The sequence below is a fragment of the Orussus abietinus genome, unplaced genomic scaffold (assembly GCF_000612105.2).
Source record: "Orussus abietinus isolate OABI.00-Male unplaced genomic scaffold, Oabi_2.0 scaffold220, whole genome shotgun sequence".
In the NCBI taxonomy this organism is placed as follows: Eukaryota; Metazoa; Arthropoda; class Insecta; order Hymenoptera; family Orussidae; genus Orussus; species Orussus abietinus.
The window spans coordinates 86,470-104,460 of NW_019394408.1; the positions used below are offsets into that span (position 1 = coordinate 86,470).

The window sequence follows — 17,991 nt, forward strand, 5'->3', positions numbered from 1 at the left end:
ATTATCGCACCATCCGCCACACAACCTCTGATATGGAGCACTGTATGGACGTTTCTTTGAAAATCGTAATACCAATTATTTAATAATTTCAACTGGATATTAGAAGGGATCGAATTTCTCCATTTAATTTAACAATAACTGCATCGTCGATGGCATAACTTCCCGTTCTCATAAGAGAGTCACGCTCTTCTAGTAGCATTTGTAGTCGCTTGTCGCGTTCTTCAGAATTAGTCGATACCTCTGATTTTGCAAAATTGTGGTTTGATTTATCAAACGTATGGTTAGGAAGAGCACACAGATGTTCACTTAGATTTTTCGATGGAGATATTGATTTAGGCTTAATCACATCAATTTCTTTCTGAATCTGGTCCAGAAGAAGTTGATCATTTGTCAAGGCAGATGAATCTGCACACAATATGTCTTCCACACTGAATAACACAAAAGTATATTTATTTCAGAATTTTGCTCCATTGACATCAAATAAATAATAATTAAAGACTGAAACATACTTGATATTTTTTAATTCTTCCTTGCTACTCCTAATTTGTATTTCCATGGCTTGCTGATGTTCCATATTCACTCTGTGTATTTCTCGTACAGCTTTTCCCCACTGTTCCTTAAAATACAATTTGCTCTTCTGAGCAGTATTTAATTTCTCGTCCAATACTTTTAGTTCCTGCAGCAAGGAAGTAGTTTGATCTTGTGTTAGAGTTTCTTTTCGAAGCATTTCAAGTTCTTTGGCTTGTTTCTCTATAGTTTGTTGCAAACAGTCATTCTCTAGTCTCAGCGGTTCAATTTGTAATTTTACTGCTTGGTTCTGCTCTTTAAGATCGTTTAGCTGCAACATGACGAAATAATAAAAAAAAATGTCTATAAATTAACGGACGAAAGTTTTGATAATCTATGCAGATAACATCTAAGCACGTTGTTTTCATACTATACCTTTGAAATGAGTTCATCTTGTATTTGCTGTGAAGTTGTTTTCAGTTCATGCAACTTGTGGTCATACCTCCACTGTAGCTCTTCATTTGCTTTGATTAATTGAGCTTCTTTTTCAATGCTTTTCAGTTTTCGAGTTCGTAAATCCTCGGTAGCATTATTTAAACTATTAGCCAGCATTTTGCATTGTTCCACACTATAAGCTAACTTTGTTTCTAAAGATTCTCTACGCTTTCGCCACTCTTCACTTAGCAAATTTAAATGCTGTTCTTCCTTTCGTTTCAACTATTAATAGATACAAATAAATTTGTACATATAATACATTGACATCTGTCCCATTCCAAGAACTTCACAAAAATACCTCTGCCGTGAACATTTCTTGCTGTTTATCCTTCCATGTTTCTAATTCGTTCACAATTTTATAAGCCAGATTGTCATCGAGAATTGGTGGTCCGAGATTTTCACCTGAATGACGATATTATTTTAAACACTTTCCAATTATATATAGTTTACTTTAAGGAAAATCTTACCAGATTTCTTTTTAATTCTATAATATGGACCGTGATCTTCTAAATACATGGAAATATCTATGAAACCTATTGTATTCTTTTCTTTATCAAACAGAGGGGCTTCATATCGACATTCCAACTGTTAACACATATGACACAAATTAGAACTTTGTTTTATGGGTTTTAACTTATTTTGTTACTTCATCATGAATTACCTTATTGGTGTTAAATAATCGTTTCACATCAAGAATTATCTGTGCTGCAGATGCTTTTACATTGCTTCCGGCATCATGTACACTAATCTTTGGTGGATAAGACAGAAGTAAATGACATATTTCAGTCGTAGACGATATGAAATGCAATTTGCATCCGATATCTTCCAATTTTAATGTTTCCCCCGATGAAATAGGCATTTTTGGGTAGAATGTTGATACGATCTCAGCCTTGGGGTGATGAAAACTAGTGAACGGAAAAAAAAGTATGTTTTATGATTTAGCTAGTAAAGATAATAATGGCACCGTGGTGTGCGTGCAAAAAGATTAAGGTTTAAATTAATATATAATTACCGAAATTCAACATCTTCAATTGCTAAACCAGCTGATTGTAATTTTATATCATTTAATTGAATATTTAAGCAATAACAATGATATGCCTCCACACTTTTGCAATAATCCTTCTCAGCATGTAAGAAGACAGTAGGGTTGATTGAATTATTAGATACATGGCAAGACTCTGTATCTCTGTAGGTTTCATGACCTGCGTGTTGGTTTTGTAAATTTTTGCAACGCAATGAACAGTATTCTTTGCTTAGGTATGTTTCAAGATTACCATAGGGATTACTGTGAGAATTTATTTCTGATAGTCCCTGAAATTGTTTACTACTATAAAAACGATTATAAAAACGGAATAAGTACAGCATTTATTAAATTCATTACCAAATTTTGATTATCTGTTTTACACATGCAATGAACAGAATTTTCGTATCTCATTGAATGATGAATCGCTGACAAGGATGCACCCGTATGATTCAATTGCATAATATTATTTCATGTTGAATATATACTTTTAATCTCAATATACTGCGACGTTAATTTCAAATCTAAAAAAGCTTTCTTTCCTACTAATGAAAATGAAAAACCATTACGTAGAATGTATTTATGATAACAAACATTTTTGCTATAATCGTGTAGGCAAAAGAATCATCTGCATTAAAATCTGAAAAGCTGCTGCCATTTGTTTTATTTGTTAAGAAACAACGTTATTCTAAAGTTGTGTTAGTATTTACGTACTTCAAAAATTCGTGGATACCACTTACAGATACTAAAGGACCTAAATCAATATCAGATTCTCTCAGTACATTTTGTCCCTGATGAAAAGTTATAAATAGATGTGGTTTCCTTGTGAATAGTCCTTTAAAACATTCAATGAGCTTTTAATGCGAATAACAATTTTTTCATTTAAATACGTAGGCTTTTCCAATTTCCATTTGAAAGACTTAAGATGTATATAATTTTCTAAAACTCGATACCAGACATTTAGTTGTTCATTCAATGTTCTACTGTTTTCCCTTAACAGGAAATTTAGATTTCCAATTGCACAGGATGTAATATTCAACAGAAATAATTCTTGGCAGGAATCTAAGGGACCCAATTGTATCAACTGTTCATCACATAATAAAACTGGTGTTATCGCATCTATTGCAAACATTTCATGATTTACAGATGCATGAGCTTGTAACTGTATTATTTGTTCATGAAAAATATATCTTGTTTTTTTAATTATATCGTTATCGGTAATGAATAAATTAAATTTAACTAGAAAAGAAATACCTCACATGTGGTTAATAAACCACTTCGTTCTTCAATGGTTAATGTAATTAACAATTCAGGCTTAGATGGTTTAAACTCATTTTTGACTCCAAGCAGCTTATTTTCAATTACTTTCACATTTTTTTCTTTATCTTTCGTAATTATTTGTGCCGATCTTAAACTGAGTAATATATATCCAATTTTTTCTTTACTATTATTTTCCTTACGGGTAAAACATTCTACTTTCAAGGGCATCTGGCTTGTTCGCATTCTAGAAATTTATACACGTGTTATACAAGCCATACGATCGCAAGATAATAATAATAATAATAGATGACAAAAAATATGAAGTAGTTCATTTTTCATATGTACTTTCTCAGTGAGCATTTATCTGCTTCCCATACTAGGTCAGTATTGTATTGAAGATTTCCATCTACTGTTTCAATAAAATCAGTTTCCAAAGAATTTCCATTTAGTGTCGCAACAATTGCAATGGGGTGTCTTATTTGATCAAAGCCTTTTCCTACAAAATGAAATAAATTACTTCACTGTGCATGAAGTAGTTCAAATACGTACTTTCAAGTTTTCACGTCCTCACGAGATTAAGCTTATAAATACATTAATAGTACCTTCTCTAATACTGAGGACAACTTGAAGATTAGGACCTATTAATTCCTCCATTTCATCAGTTTCTTGATATAAAGAATCAAAAATAAAATTGCAGAATCTAAGTCTAAAGGGAAGGAAATAGAAAGAAACATCTGCATTGTATTCAAACAACTCTGCAGTCAACCGCAGTCAACCGTCAGCGTGCTGCACGCGTTGTCATGAAAACGACCGATAAACATTAGGGGGCTGACACTCGCATGCTATTCTTCGAGACTAGTATTTGTAGCGACCTCTGGAACAATAGTACCGGAAGTATGAACTAGCAAATTTCCCGCCATAAATATAAATTGAATGACATTCAGAAACTGTTATTTAAGAAAAAATGATCTAATAATACTGTACATTTTGCAGTTAATAAGGTTAAGTAACTTATTAGCTGCAAGTCTCACAGTTATTATAATTTATTTAAAATTCTAACTTTATAATTTAGTTATAATCATTTCTTATCAATTATAAATTTTAAGTTAATGCAATATGATTTGAAATCATTATTTTCAGATCGATCGGGTTCGTATTATGAACAAATATAAATAATAATGAGATAAATTAAAAATTTTTCTTGTATAATAATCTATCAGTTTCAAAGAAATATAACCCATAATAGTGTTATTTACATTCGGCTTATCAAGTTACATATAAACCTTCCTACGGTGCTGCGTTGTGTTTGAAATGTAGAATAATTTCGTCATTTTAGGAATAAAAAGACATTTTTAGGAATAATGAAATGAATATAGGAACAAAATGTGAACTAATATTTATTTTATTGTAATAAAGAACGCACTGACAAAATACTAAGTTTCATTAGAATATAAATAATAGATACACTTTTTACAGTAATTATTCATTGTTAAAGTTCATTACACGGTATTATTATAGCAGCTATTAACGCCATTATAGGTTATTTCAAACTATAATGATTTAAACATTTGAAATAAACAAAAGAAGATAGATTGACTAGAAGGTACAAAATGAAAATCATAGGTGTCACCAGGGTACACATGGTTCCGAAGAAATAATATAGATGTCATTGCTTAATGAGAAACGCGCAAGCGCAAAATTAGTTCTTCACTTCCGTCTACTAGGTCAGATGGCGCTGCAAACACCATTTAATTTCTACGATTAGAGTGTCACCACCATGGTAAACATAAGGTTTGTTCGCGTTGACCAGGGTTGGGTAAGTATAATACGTCAAGTAATATACGTGGTTTTCTACATACAAGTATCAAGAGACGCGGTAGCGGCTCAGACAAGTTCATGGTCGCTACCACTCTATATACTCGAAACATCTTGCCAGCGGGCATTTAATTTTCTTCACTCGGTCAGTGCTGACATACTAAAGACCGAAGACATTTTAACCTACACGAAACGCTTCGTTTATGTTTTTTCCTATTTTTTGAGACCTTAATTATAGTCATCAAGTTCGGTACTGCGGTTAGCAACCCTTTAAATTGTTCAGAATAAAGATTAGTCACTTATAGAATCGAGTGGAGGCTATAAAGCGAGGAAAATGATAAACCATGAAAGTGTTATACTAGCATACATCGTTAGATATTTTTGAAAGTTTATTTACTGATACTTTCATATAATATATTAACAATTCAAAGTTATAGGGACGGTTATTAATCGAGCTGTATTTGTACTTGTCTTTCGGTAACTGATTTCACTACGTTAAAAGGCCATCCGTACACCGGTCATATTGTCTAAACTTGTCCGCAACGGTTGATTTCATAACTTTAGTAGGTTGAACATGAAAAATAACTTTTTGGTATTTTTTTGTAAAAATGAAGTGATTACTACTGCTATTTCAGAAGGTTTGTTCTATTTTTTTTTTAAATTAATAATAAGATAGTGGCTACTGATTCTTTGTAGGAATGTTCGTAGTGATTCCAGAAGGTGAAATGACATCAGGCAATGAACTTGTTTTTTTTTTTTACACCAAAGGTGTTTTTGGTGGGTATTACTTGATGTATAATACGTCCCTAATTTTCTACGCAGGTATGTACGAAGTATATTTACCTCAAACTAAACGTGCAAAGCGCATGCGCAACATCGTCAATAGCCAATGAGAGTCCACCTATTTACCTCTAAGGGAGATTCTCTTTGGCTATTAAGCGGATTGCACTTTACGCCTCCACAAATCCGCGCACATTCGAGATCAGCCTTGGAAATTTGAAACGTATGCATATATATGCATTTGTCGTTTGTTTATAACGGCTGATAACGGCTATTTGAAGTCGTAAGATTCGTAACCAATATTTATATTAAAATGTATAAAGGTGGAAGATCAAAAAGTAAAGTAGGGGATGAAACAAATCGACAAGATGGATGTTTATAACCTAGGGAATACCGTATGCCCTACATCTGTCTTCTCCGCCATATTTGATACGTTTTCTCTTGGTTTTCTACGTTTTCTACGGTAAACTACTTGATTTACGTAATATACGTCAAACACCTCGAAAATCGTGAAATTACCCAACCCTAGTCCCGAACGCCAGAAACCTCACGAAAGTCCAAGAAGACCGATTTAGTAGAGAGGTCCGCGATTTTGAGGTTATCTGTATATGCCATATTGTTGTGCCAAAATCTTAGCTTCCTCTGACTGGCTGAGATTCACTTGTCACTTTAAGAGTGACTAGTAAAAAACGGTGAGGATGTGGACGGATAAACAGTGTATGAAGTACAATATGCCACTGGTAGCATACAGAAGGTTAAAAGATGTTTTACGTCCAGGAGTGGCAAAAATGAATAAGTTAGATCAAAGAGGAAATATGAAGTAGGTGACCTACCAATCAGGGCAGCTAAATAATTGACACAACAGTATGGCTATCTTACCCCTCTCTTTCCGACGCGTCAGATTCCCCCTTGGTCTGAGACGGGACTTTGGTAGAGTTCGAAAAGGCTCGGTAACATTAAATTGGAGAAGGTAACTGTGAAACATACCGTAAGTTACCGGGAACATTGAGAATTTAAGAGAACATTAATTTTGTTATTTATACTTTAGGTTTCTTCGTTTAAATAACTTTTTTTTTCAAGCAACTTCAAAGTTCAAGCTAAAGAGTAATAATTACTATTAGAAAATATTGATTATAGGGTCGTATTTACCTCCAGCCAAAAATATTCACGTATGTACAACTTCACGGAAAATTCCATGCCATTTGTTTCAAACGAATTGATATTTCATTCTGCGACGAAGCGAATGGGAGGTTTTGATTGGCTACGGAGAACGTACAACGGAAATTCCCCTCTACAATGTTTCTCTATAGCTAATCGAAACCTCTCGTTCGCTCTGTTGAAAAATTCAAATTCTCATAATTTCTCGATAAAAAAAGCTTTGAAGAAATTACCGATAAATTACCGGGAATTTCTCTTCGTTTCTGACGTAACTTACTAGATTTAGAACTCTAGACTTTGGGCTCCATCATATATTCTTACATCCATGGTCAAAGATCTGCACATGCTTTATCCTTTCTATGTTTATCATCGTGTCTTTCAGTTTCATTCCAGGAAATTTTCGAAATAAACAGAGAACATGCCATTCGAGGTATAATGTTCCGGTAACAAAGGAACCGGCACTCAGCTTTTTCAAAAATAATTAAGACCAGAGCATTTAGTTAGAAACTCACGTGAGTCTCATTAAACTTAGTAGTTTCAATTACTAACAAACAGTATTAAAACGGTTTAAGAATAACTGCTATAATTTCTCGTTGAAACAAACAGGATTATTTCAACAGGTAGTTTCACGACTGTAACTTGCGATTGTTCCTTAGATATTGTTTTATTCATATGATTAACTTTTTTTTCTTAATTTCTCGTAAGCAGAGGTTTATCAGAAACAGAATTTGCATTACTTGGTACTTGAATATGTAATACTATTTAAAAGAAATAAAGGAGTACTACTAGGAGATTGATAACTTTTGTTATATTAATTTAATTTATGTACAGCGATTTTCAACATTAATTTTGTATAAATATACTACCGTGACTTAATGGAGGAGTATTTTTCTTATATTTAGTATTAATTGAGAAAAGAAATCATTACATACTTGTGATGATATAATGTAGGCAAAAATGGATCCAATGCTATTATTTCAATCGGAAGTCCCTGTGAAGAGACTGATGTTACTTCCAAGTACAAGTCGACGCTACGTACCTTTAGACATGTCAGCTTTGAAAAGTGAATTAAATAATGAACGTAGAAAAGAGAAAGGAACAGATTACGTTACAGAATATGTCAAAGAAGAGGAGGAACGGCTGTTAGAGGTATATCCCAGTCCTTTATCGCTAAATTAATGCTGTAGTCTTATGGATTACAAATTTACAGTGTATTAATTTTCTATATTCCAATTTTTTCAGTCGGCTAATACTATACGAGCGGCTGTTGGAGATAATTCCTATCACTTTGATGCCGTGTCGACGGGCACTCTCCCTACATTGGCCGAGATTAATTGCGAAGAATTGACAAAAATTTACAAAACATATAATTTTGAGTACCGCCCAAAAATTAACTTGACTATAACTTCCATGAAAGATAAAATCGTATCGATGATCGAGACAAATTCAGTCGTGATAATTCAGGGTCCTACTGGTTGTGGAAAGACAACTCAAGTTCCTCAGTTCGTTCTTAATTCTTGCTTCAAGAAAAGGCAGCATTGTAACATTATAGGCAAGTCCTTACAAAAAATTACTGCGAATTAATTTCTTCCATACGGGTCGCATGCTCATTAATATCTTACAAAAAGAAGCAGCCGTATAAACCCGAAACGTATGTTTTAAGTACTCTTTAATATTCCAGTTTGTCAACCCAGGCGTATTGCAGCAATTAGTATAGCAAAGAGAGTAAGCGAAGAAAGGAAATGGCCAATCGGCTCGTTGGTTGGCTATAAAGTTGGCATGGTGAACAATACCTCACACGATACTCGATTGACATTCTGCACTACGGGTGTTCTTCTGCGCAAATTGATAAACACGAAGCATATGTTGGATTTCACTCATGTGATACTAGATGAAGTTCACGAGCGTAACCAGGAAATGGATTTCCTCTTACTGGTGGTTCGGAAATTATTGCGAACCAATTCGCGCACAGTTAAAGTGATACTTATGTCTGCTACGTTTAATGTGGGGAAGTTTTCCAAATATTTCTCATCTCCTCTTAAAAATAAGCTCAGTCCTGCACCGATAATTGACATTGAGAAGAAGAGTTATTTCAATGTCAGTACTTACTACCTCTGCCAAATGGCGCAACTAGGACCTGTAAGTCACAAACTTATTAAAGTAGGCCGTGCCTTTTAAACATTATTCCGTTTCCACGATGATAACTATGTTTCGTTCAGTTACCAGAAGTACGAGCTGAGGAGCCCAAGGTGTCGGAGAGAATGATGAATTTTTGTGTTAATTTGATCATTGTTCTCGACGAAATCGATATGCAAACGGAGGATGAAGTTAAGAAAGAGGATGGGTCTTTCCTTCGCCACGTGATTCTGATATTCCTGCCAGGAATTTACGAAATAGAAGAGATGTACAACATCCTAACATCCAGTAAAAACGAAGTCGCAAAGTGGGATGTGATTGTATTACATTCTTCTATTACTAACGAAGAGCAACAGCGAATATTTGAAAAACCTCCCACTGGTTTTCGTCGTATTATTCTATCGACGAATATTGCTGAAAGTAGTATTACGGTACCAGATGTTAAATATGGTGAGTGTTGCACAAAAAGCGTACGCAAAGTTCTTCACGGGGCGAACAACTAAGGGTTATGCTAAATATGTCAGGAAAGTAATTAATAACTAACATTTACCGACTCATTTTCAGTGATCGATTTTTGCCTTACGAAGCAACTCGTAACGGATCCAAAGACCAATTTCCAAAGTCTAGAATTAGTTTGGGCAAGTAAAGCTAACTGTGTGCAACGAGCAGGACGTACCGGTCGGGTCATGGATGGAAGAGTTTACAGATTAATACCAAAATCATTCTTCGAGGTATCGTTACAATTTATATTCACCTCCTATCGATTAATGTACAAGCTTTGCTTCGGTATTGCAACACTTTAAAAATGGCTTTAGCTTAAGCTCCGATAAATAAGTGTCTTACATCTTGCCTAAATAATAGACCAACGTTCAAGATTTATCCATACATTTCAGTCCGTGCTGCAAGAGGAAGCATCACCAGAAATCCTGAGAGCTCCTCTCGAGAACACAGTCCTCAACACGAAACTGCTCGACATGGGTGATCCAAAGTCGATCCTAGCCCTTTCCTTGGATCCTCCCGATCTGAGCAACTTGGAACGGACCATTTTATCATTAAAAGAGGCGGGAGCTCTCACAGAGAAACCTGGCGAATTCAAGGAATTGGACGGACAACTGACCGATCTTGGGAAAGTGATGGCCCACCTCCCGTTAGACATTCACGTATCGAAGCTGATAATTCTGGGGCATGTGTTCAGCGTCCTCAGAGACACGATCATAATAGGCGCCAGCATGTCGGTAAAGAGTATGTTCAGCACGCCCTTCCAAAACAAACTTCAAGCATACAATGCAAAACTTGTATGGGCCGACAGATCTTGCAGCGATTGCATAGCTTTCATGAATGCATTTACCGTCTGGGCCCACGAGAAGGCCCGAGGTCGGCTGCACACAAACGCCCTCGAAAAAAGTTGGGCAAGCAGGCACTTCATTCAAGTAAAGGTCCTGCGAGAAGTAAACGCCCTTGTCCAGGAAATAACATCCAGACTAAAGTCCCTCGGGATCTGTGAAACCGTTGGAGTGAACAAGGTCGTATGGGACGAAGTGCAAAAGCCCTTCGTCTTGAAAATAGTGATCGCAGGGGCATTTTATCCCCATTACTTTGTCAGAAGTACGCAGGGTGGTCAACTGGACGAGCAGTCCGGGCTGAAGTTACTGGGTGGACTGGATCCTGCCAAAACGGTTTACATGACGGGGTGGCCATTGAATCACCCAGGAGTGGTCTACGCCAAACGCATCCAGGACTACTTCAAAGACTGCTTGACTTCGCCCATGGGGAAAATCTCCGTTTCTTTCGACGGCTCGTCTCGGGTCTACGTCCAGTTCAAGAAGGGGGAAAGTTCCTCGCGGGTAAAGACCGGCCAATCCGGGGAAATCCCAGGAAAGGTCTCTCTGGAGGTTTACAAGGCTCTCAAGCTGAGGCAATCCAACATGCCGTTGACCGTCCCCATCATGGGAGATAAGGAAGCACAGGACAGAATGACGCAGCTTAAGCTGAAACCTTACGCGAATAACTACTTCTTCGTGCAGAATGGCTTCGAGGACGATGCACCTGCCGAAAGAGTCTTGAGGCCAGTTTTGCCTACTCTTGACGTATCGTGCATTCCCTTGGTTATAGTAGACGTAAGTTCTCTACAAAACAAAGCATGAGATGCTTTTCAACGTGTAAACGGAATATTTTCAAGTCAATGGTCAGACTAGAGTTCTAAATCCAGTAAGTTACGTCAGAAACGAAGAGAAATTCCCGGTAATTTATCGGTAATTTCTCCAAAGCCTTTTTTATCGAGAAATTATGAGAATTTGAATTTTTCAACAGAGCGAACGAGAGGTTTCGATTAGCTATAGAGAAACATCGTAGAGGGGAATTTCCGTTGTACGTTCTCCGTAGCCAATCAAAACCTCCCATTCGCTTCGTCGCAGAATGAAATATCAGTTCGTTTGAAACAAATCGCATGGAATATTCCGTGAAGTTGTACATACGTGAATATTTTTAGCTGGAGTTAAATACGACCCTATAATCAATATTTTCTAATAATAATTATTACTCTTTAGCTTGAACTTTGAAGTTGATTGGAAGAAAAAAAGTTATTTAAACGAAGAAACCTAAAGTATAAATAACAAAATTAACGTTCTCTTAAATTCTCAATGTTCCCGGTAACTTACGGTATGTTTCACAGTTACCTTCTCCAATTTAATGTTACCGAGAATTTTCGAACTCTAGGTCAGACTAGACGAGAGCACGTCACGGTATCGCAGGCATTATTAAAATTTCTGTTTACACCCTTTCAACGGAGCCATCTTAATCATTGCAATACCATTTCTTTCGTTTCAGTTCGAAAGCGTTTCCCATTTTTGGGCGCATATAAAAGACGACACCATCGTCACCCTGACGAATATGGATCGCGCCCTCAACGAAATAGACTGCTTGGCAGAATTCGATTATCCCCCGGAGATTGGGTCCTTCGTAATCGCACCTCGACGGAAACACACCACCGACAAACCCTTGTTTAGCCGAGGAATCGTTCAGAACTACATAATGCAAGGCCCACAAAATAGATTGGCTCAAGTGTTCTTCATAGATTATGGTTACACCGAAAACGTGAGCACTTTCAACCTCCGGCACCTCCTGACTCAACGAGAAATCGCAAAGATTCCGGCACAAGCCCTAGAATGTGTCCTGGCAGGAATCCGGCCTTCCATCTCTCGAAATTTGTCGGACCAATGGTCAGTTGCCGCGTGGAACACCTTGCAACACGCTATCGCTGGTCATCGGGTGTCTTTGTTCGGAGAAGTTTACTCGGTTGTCAACGGAGTGATAGCTGTCACCTTATACAGCCTTTACCCAGAGGGCGAGAAGAAAAATCTTAACGAACTGCTGATAGAGAAAGGACACGCCGAGCGTAAGGAAGAGGACTTCATGTCGCGACAAAACCACGAGTTGAGGGAACAGCAGGCAGATATGACGCAAGAACAGAGAAGGAAGTACGAGGAGTTACAGTACGATCAGACTTGCATATCGGATAAGTATGCAGACCCTCCGGAGCGAGAGAGCTGCAGGAGCGAGGTGACCCTGAAGGGTCCGTACTCTCCTCTCGAGATCCGACTCCTCCACCTTACATCGGCTGGCAGGACCAAGAGGATCAACATCGAGTGGAATTCGGTCAACTCGATACTCCTCGATAACAACCCGGAGGACTCCCACGAACAACTCCTGGTAGCTGGGAGCGTTGGTCAAAGTAGTAACGGTACCAATTTAATGCTAAGAAATACCACTCTGATGCCGAACGTTCCCGGTCTGACCGCCATCATTTCTTTGGTGTTCGCCCCGAAAATCGAACTCCGTCGAAACTCTATGGGGACCGATTACGTCGGAGCTCTGTGTGGCCTGGGTAGCCATCCAGTTACAAAGACCAGTATTTTTCCTGAACACGATATGACCGTCGCCTTCGACGTTGAGATTACTATCGACGACCTCCAAGACGTGAGTCCTTATCGGCCGTACTTCATTATTTTTAAAGTGATATGAAAGAGTCAGCATATATATGAGAAGTCAAATTGTTGGTGAAAGTATTCTCCGAATTGGGTGTCCAGATTCATTTTTAATTTTACTACGTGAATATGGAGACCCTTAAGGTGAAGTGAAACACGTCGAGGAAGTTGATCGACGTCGATAAAGAAGATTTTTCTAAATGCCTACGTTGCCGACGTTCCCTTTTATATTGACAGTTGGGTCGAATAATATTGGGTATTGTACTAAATGGCATACTCCACCTGTCGTTTTCGTACAATAATTATCAAGAAATCGAAGTAAAACTCCAGAAATCCTATGGATTCGTGCTTTCTGGGACCCATATTGACTGCAGGGACCCCCTGCGCCATCTGTGATTTCCAGGTCAATTAAATTTTCACTCCGAGACCTCGTATTCCCATCGTTCTGAGTGTTCTAAATTGTCGTAAAATTGTTCTGACCCTTTCGTTTCTCATATCAGAGCCTTCAATAATTGGATATTGATCGAAATACGAGAGCTCGGCGCCAATTTGGTTCTGATCTGGGCTGAGTTAAAACACTTTTTCCAAAAATCCATGTTTTGAATGTGTCAAGACAATTCCTAGATGATCACGAGTCATGTGTCAAAGTTACGGCGGGTTTGGTCCAATACCCATAAAAAAAAGTGTTGTATTCCAATCGACTGATTTGAAGGGCGTTTCACTTCACTTTAAGATAAAGTGAAACCCCCCTCAAATCAGTCGATTCACGTAAGACACTTTTTTTAAAGGGTATTGGATCGAACCGTCTGAAACTTCGAAACATGACTCGTGAGCATCTAGGAATTATCCTGACACTTACAAAATTTGGATTTCCGAAATTTCCAAATTTTTTAACTTAGCCAAAATCAGAAGCAAAATGGCGTCGAGCTCTCATATTTCGATAGATATCCAATTACCGAAGGCTCTAATATGAGAATCGAAAGGGTCAGGACAATTGTACGGTAATTTGAAACACTCTGGTAATCGTGAAACTCGCATTTGAGCGCGATAAGGCCAAAAAAGTGTCTTATGCGCTGCTATGCTAAAACGATGGTAATATGAAGTCTCGTTTTTGTACAGTAATTATAAAGAAATCGAAGTAAAACTCCAGAAATTCTCTGGATTCGTGTTTTCTGGGACCCTAATTGACTGCAGAGGGACCCCCTGCGCCATCTGTGATTTCCAGGTCAATTAAATTTTCACTCCGAGACGTCGTATTACCATCGTTTTGGCATAGAAACGCATGCAACACTTTTTTTTGCCTTTATCCCGTTCAAGTGCGAGTTTATCGATTACCAGAGTGTTCAAAATTGTCGTAAAATTGTCCTAACCCTTTCGATTCTCATATCAGAGCCTTCGATAATTGTATACTGATCGAAATACGAGAGCTCGACGCCATTTTGGTTTTGGTCTGGGCTGAGTTGAAACATTTTTTTGAAAAATCCAAATTTTCAATGTGTCAGGACAATTCTTAGATCAGGTGTGATGTGTCAAAGTTTCGGACAGTTTGGTCTAATACCCTTAAAAAGAAGTGTTGTTTCGAATCGACTGATTTGAAGGGGGTTTCATTTCACCTTAATGAAAGTATTTTCCATATTTTCCAATCTGACTCTGTAATATTCCATTTCTGCGGCATTCTAAATTGTTCGAGCTAGGTCCTGAAACTCATCATTTTTTATTCTAAGCCTCCAAGAAGCGTAAAACATCGAAGACGTGCCCCGAACCACGCCATGTTGGTTCCAGTCCGTGATAAATAAATAAATTTTGTATGAAAAATAAAGTTTCGTGAGTTTTAGGACCTACGTTGGGTCCTCTGTATTCACGAGGTAAAACTTGAAACGAATCGGTACATCCAATTCGGAGAATACTTTCATCAACGATTTGACTTCTCAGATATGTACAGGCTGACTCTTTCATATCATCTCAAAAACACAATTTATGATACCTTCCATTTAATATTCCTCGCCATTTGTTAAATTTTAACGTATACTTTAGAATATCACATTGACCGTAGATTAACAGACTGCGTCATTGGATGAACATGGGGATCCACACGAATTCCGACATCGAGAACAAATGCGAGGATCTCGAGGAAATCGCCATATGCCAGAATAAAATTAAGGGTGTGCTATTAAGATTACTCGAGAGAAGAAGAGAATCCCGGAAATATGATCTGGGCCCGAACTTCGACAGATGGAATCGATACGACGAGTCTCTGTTCCTTCCTCCTGGCAGAATTGACGCCTCCAGCAGTGCCATTTTCAAGTTGCACTATGCTCTGGAACTGGAGGAAGCGAATCCAGAACTCGAGGCAATGACGGAACACGCCAGAGAGCTGCGAGTCCTAGCTTCTCAGTAAGTAACAAATAATTCTTAAGGTGAAGTGAAACAAGTCGAGGAACTTGATCGACGTCGGTAGGAAAGATTTTTCTAAATATCTACGTTACCGACATTCGATTTTATATTGACAGCTAGGTCGAATTATATTGGATATTGTACCAAATGGCGTACACCATATGTCGTTACCGTACAATAATTATAAAGAAATCGAAGTAAAACTCCAGAAATCCTCTGGATTCATGCTTTCTGGAGCCCTAATTGACTGCAGAGGGACCCCCTGCGCCATCTGTGATTTCCAGATCAATTAAATTTTCACTCCGAGACCTCGTATTACCATCGTTTTAGCATAGAAGCGCAGAAAACACTTTTTTGCCTTTATCCCATTCAAATGCGAGTTTCTCGATTACCAGAGTGTTCTAAATTGTCGTACAATTGTCCTGACCCTTTTGTTTCTCATATTAGAGTTTTCAATAATTTGATATCGATCAAAATATGAAAGCTCGACGCCATTTTGGTTCTGGTCTAGGTTGAGTTAAAAAATTTTTTTGAAAAATCCAAATTTTCAATGCGTCAGGACAATTCTTAGATGCTCAGGAGTGACGTGTCAAAGTTTCGGACGGTTTGGTCTAATACCCTTAAAAAAATGTGTTGTATTCAAATCGACTGATTTGAAGAAGGTTTCACTTCACCTTAAGGCTAAGCAGGTTTTCTTTTAACATTTAACATTTGCTCATATCTTACACTCTCCATGTAATTATATTTTTAGGAGCATACGCGGCACGCCAGCAACCGAAGTGCACTGCAAGATGTGCAACCAAAGTATATTCGGTGTGTTGAAACTTTTGTCTCATTTGTATTCGAAGGAACACAGAGAGAGGGAAAAGATACTAAATATTCATCTGGAAGAGGAGTGACAAGCTGTTCAATCCGTACGTACTGTTGTTAAACAGTATTTGTGAATCAGGCATTCCGATTCACCCACGAAGGAAAGATTAACCGTGTTAATAGTCACAGTTATCGTAATCATATTAAGCTCGAGACATTAATTTCATTTCAACTCGAGAGTTGATTCGTTCACTGGGAATAGGAACGAATCGACTCTTGAGTCATCGACACATTATTTCATCAAAAGATCATTGTTTCGTTTGTTATCGATTTTATCTCTCAACGTTGAAAGTATTGATGTATTTTAGCATTGAACCCTGATGAGCTGTTGTTCATTGTTAGCCTTTTCAATTACTTCCTGACCACTATTAGTGAGTTTAGTTCGTATGAATACAATACTTATTAAGTTTCATTAAGTAAGACGAGCCGTGAAACGTAATATGATCGACTATCGAAGCTATTCGATATCTATAAAAATACAGGGGGTATTCAAATTTACTATTATTACGCGAGAAAACAAGTACAACTTTAGACCGATACAATAGCATTACGTTAGACAGTCTACTCCGACAAATGTGTTGCGAAGCATTGTACACCAATGGGTGTAAATTATCGAAGACACTCAGTTACCCATTTTCTTTTTTTATATATCATAGATCATCGTTCACTTAGATACGTATTATTTTGGTAATAAAATCGTACGACGAAATGTATAAAAAATTAAATGTTTAAACCCCGTTCGTGTCTGTTCAGTCTGATGTTACAGGAATAAATTTGCAACGAGATGGTTTTTTTTCCACGAGCACAATTATATATACAACATGAAAAATTACGTACAAAATGACCATTTTATGAGTACTAAGGTGATGTGAAACACGTCGAGGAACTTGATCGACGTCGGTAAAAAAGGTTTTTCTAAATACCTACATTGCCAACGTTCGTTTTTATATTGACAGCCGTGTCGAACTATATTGGGTATTGTACTAAATGGCATGACATAATGACTCCACGTGTCGTTTTCGTACAATAAGTATAAACCAATCAAAGTAAAACTCCAGAAATCGTCCGAATTTAGGGTTTTTGAGGCCCTATTTGACTGTAGAGGGACCAATGCGCCATCTGTGATTTCCGTGTCAAGTAAATTTTCACTCCGAGACCTCATATTCCCATCATTTTAGCATAGAAGCGCATAAGACACTTTTTTTGCCTTTCTCCCATTCAAATGCGAGTTTCTCGATTACCAGAGTGTTCTAAATGGTCGTACAATTGTCCTGACCCTTTCGTTTCTCATATTAGAGCCTTCAATAATTTGATATCGATCGAAATATGAGAGCTCGACGCCATTTTGGTCCTGATTTTGGCTAAGTTAAAAAATTTGGAAATTTCAGAAATCCATATTTTGTAAGTGTCAGGATAATTCCTAGATGCTCACGAGTCATGTTTCAAAGTTTCAGGCAATTCTATCCGATATTCTTAAAAAAAAGTGTCTTATTCGAGTAGACTGATTTGAAGGGGGATTCACTTCACCTTAAAACCCTCTGACCTCAAAGTAGTATAAAGTGCTTTAAAGTA

General features: G+C 37.4%; 2 protein-coding genes across 2 annotated transcripts; one reads left to right on the forward strand and one right to left on the reverse strand.

Moving 5' to 3' along the window:
* Nucleotides 1-71: 71 nt before the first annotated feature.
* On the reverse strand, nucleotides 72-4,058 carry LOC105696141 (centrosomal protein of 120 kDa). Its single transcript, XM_012418365.1, has 10 exons — nucleotides 3,886-4,058; nucleotides 3,629-3,779; nucleotides 3,278-3,527; nucleotides 2,015-2,313; nucleotides 1,664-1,907; nucleotides 1,470-1,587; nucleotides 1,301-1,404; nucleotides 943-1,224; nucleotides 510-838; nucleotides 72-428 (listed from the first exon to the last, which is right to left on the reverse strand). Exons 1-10 carry the CDS (start codon nucleotides 3,935-3,937, stop codon nucleotides 89-91), a joined length of 2,169 nt encoding a protein of 722 aa, XP_012273788.1. The 5' UTR covers nucleotides 3,938-4,058; the 3' UTR covers nucleotides 72-88.
* Nucleotides 4,059-7,351: 3,293 nt separating this feature from the next.
* Nucleotides 7,352-17,157, forward strand: LOC105696138 (probable ATP-dependent RNA helicase spindle-E). Its single transcript, XM_012418359.1, has 10 exons — nucleotides 7,352-7,548; nucleotides 7,988-8,185; nucleotides 8,279-8,588; nucleotides 8,718-9,175; nucleotides 9,256-9,622; nucleotides 9,737-9,903; nucleotides 10,066-11,289; nucleotides 11,999-13,147; nucleotides 15,209-15,549; nucleotides 16,301-17,157. The coding sequence occupies exons 2-10, from the start codon at nucleotides 7,994-7,996 to the stop codon at nucleotides 16,446-16,448; spliced, it is 4,356 nt and encodes a 1,451-aa protein (XP_012273782.1). The 5' UTR covers nucleotides 7,352-7,548; nucleotides 7,988-7,993; the 3' UTR covers nucleotides 16,449-17,157.
* Nucleotides 17,158-17,991: the final 834 nt, after the last annotated feature.

Excerpts from the sequence above, each read along its gene's own strand:
- LOC105696141 (XM_012418365.1), bottom strand. The coding sequence starts at position 3,937 with ATGGAGGAATTAATAGGTCCTAATCTTCAAGTTGTCCTCAGTATTAGA. Across the intron at positions 1,588-1,663 it reads GATTATTTAACACCAATAAG|TTGGAATGTCGATATGAAGC; the intron begins GTAATTCATGAT and ends ATGTGTTAACAG. Across the intron at positions 429-509 it reads GAAGAATTAAAAAATATCAA|TGTGGAAGACATATTGTGTG; the intron begins GTATGTTTCAGT and ends TGTGTTATTCAG.
- LOC105696138 (XM_012418359.1), top strand. The coding sequence starts at position 7,994 with ATGGATCCAATGCTATTATTTCAATCGGAAGTCCCTGTGAAGAGACTG. Across the intron at positions 9,904-10,065 it reads TACCAAAATCATTCTTCGAG|TCCGTGCTGCAAGAGGAAGC; the intron begins GTATCGTTACAA and ends CATACATTTCAG. Across the intron at positions 15,550-16,300 it reads CTGCGAGTCCTAGCTTCTCA|GAGCATACGCGGCACGCCAG; the intron begins GTAAGTAACAAA and ends TTATATTTTTAG.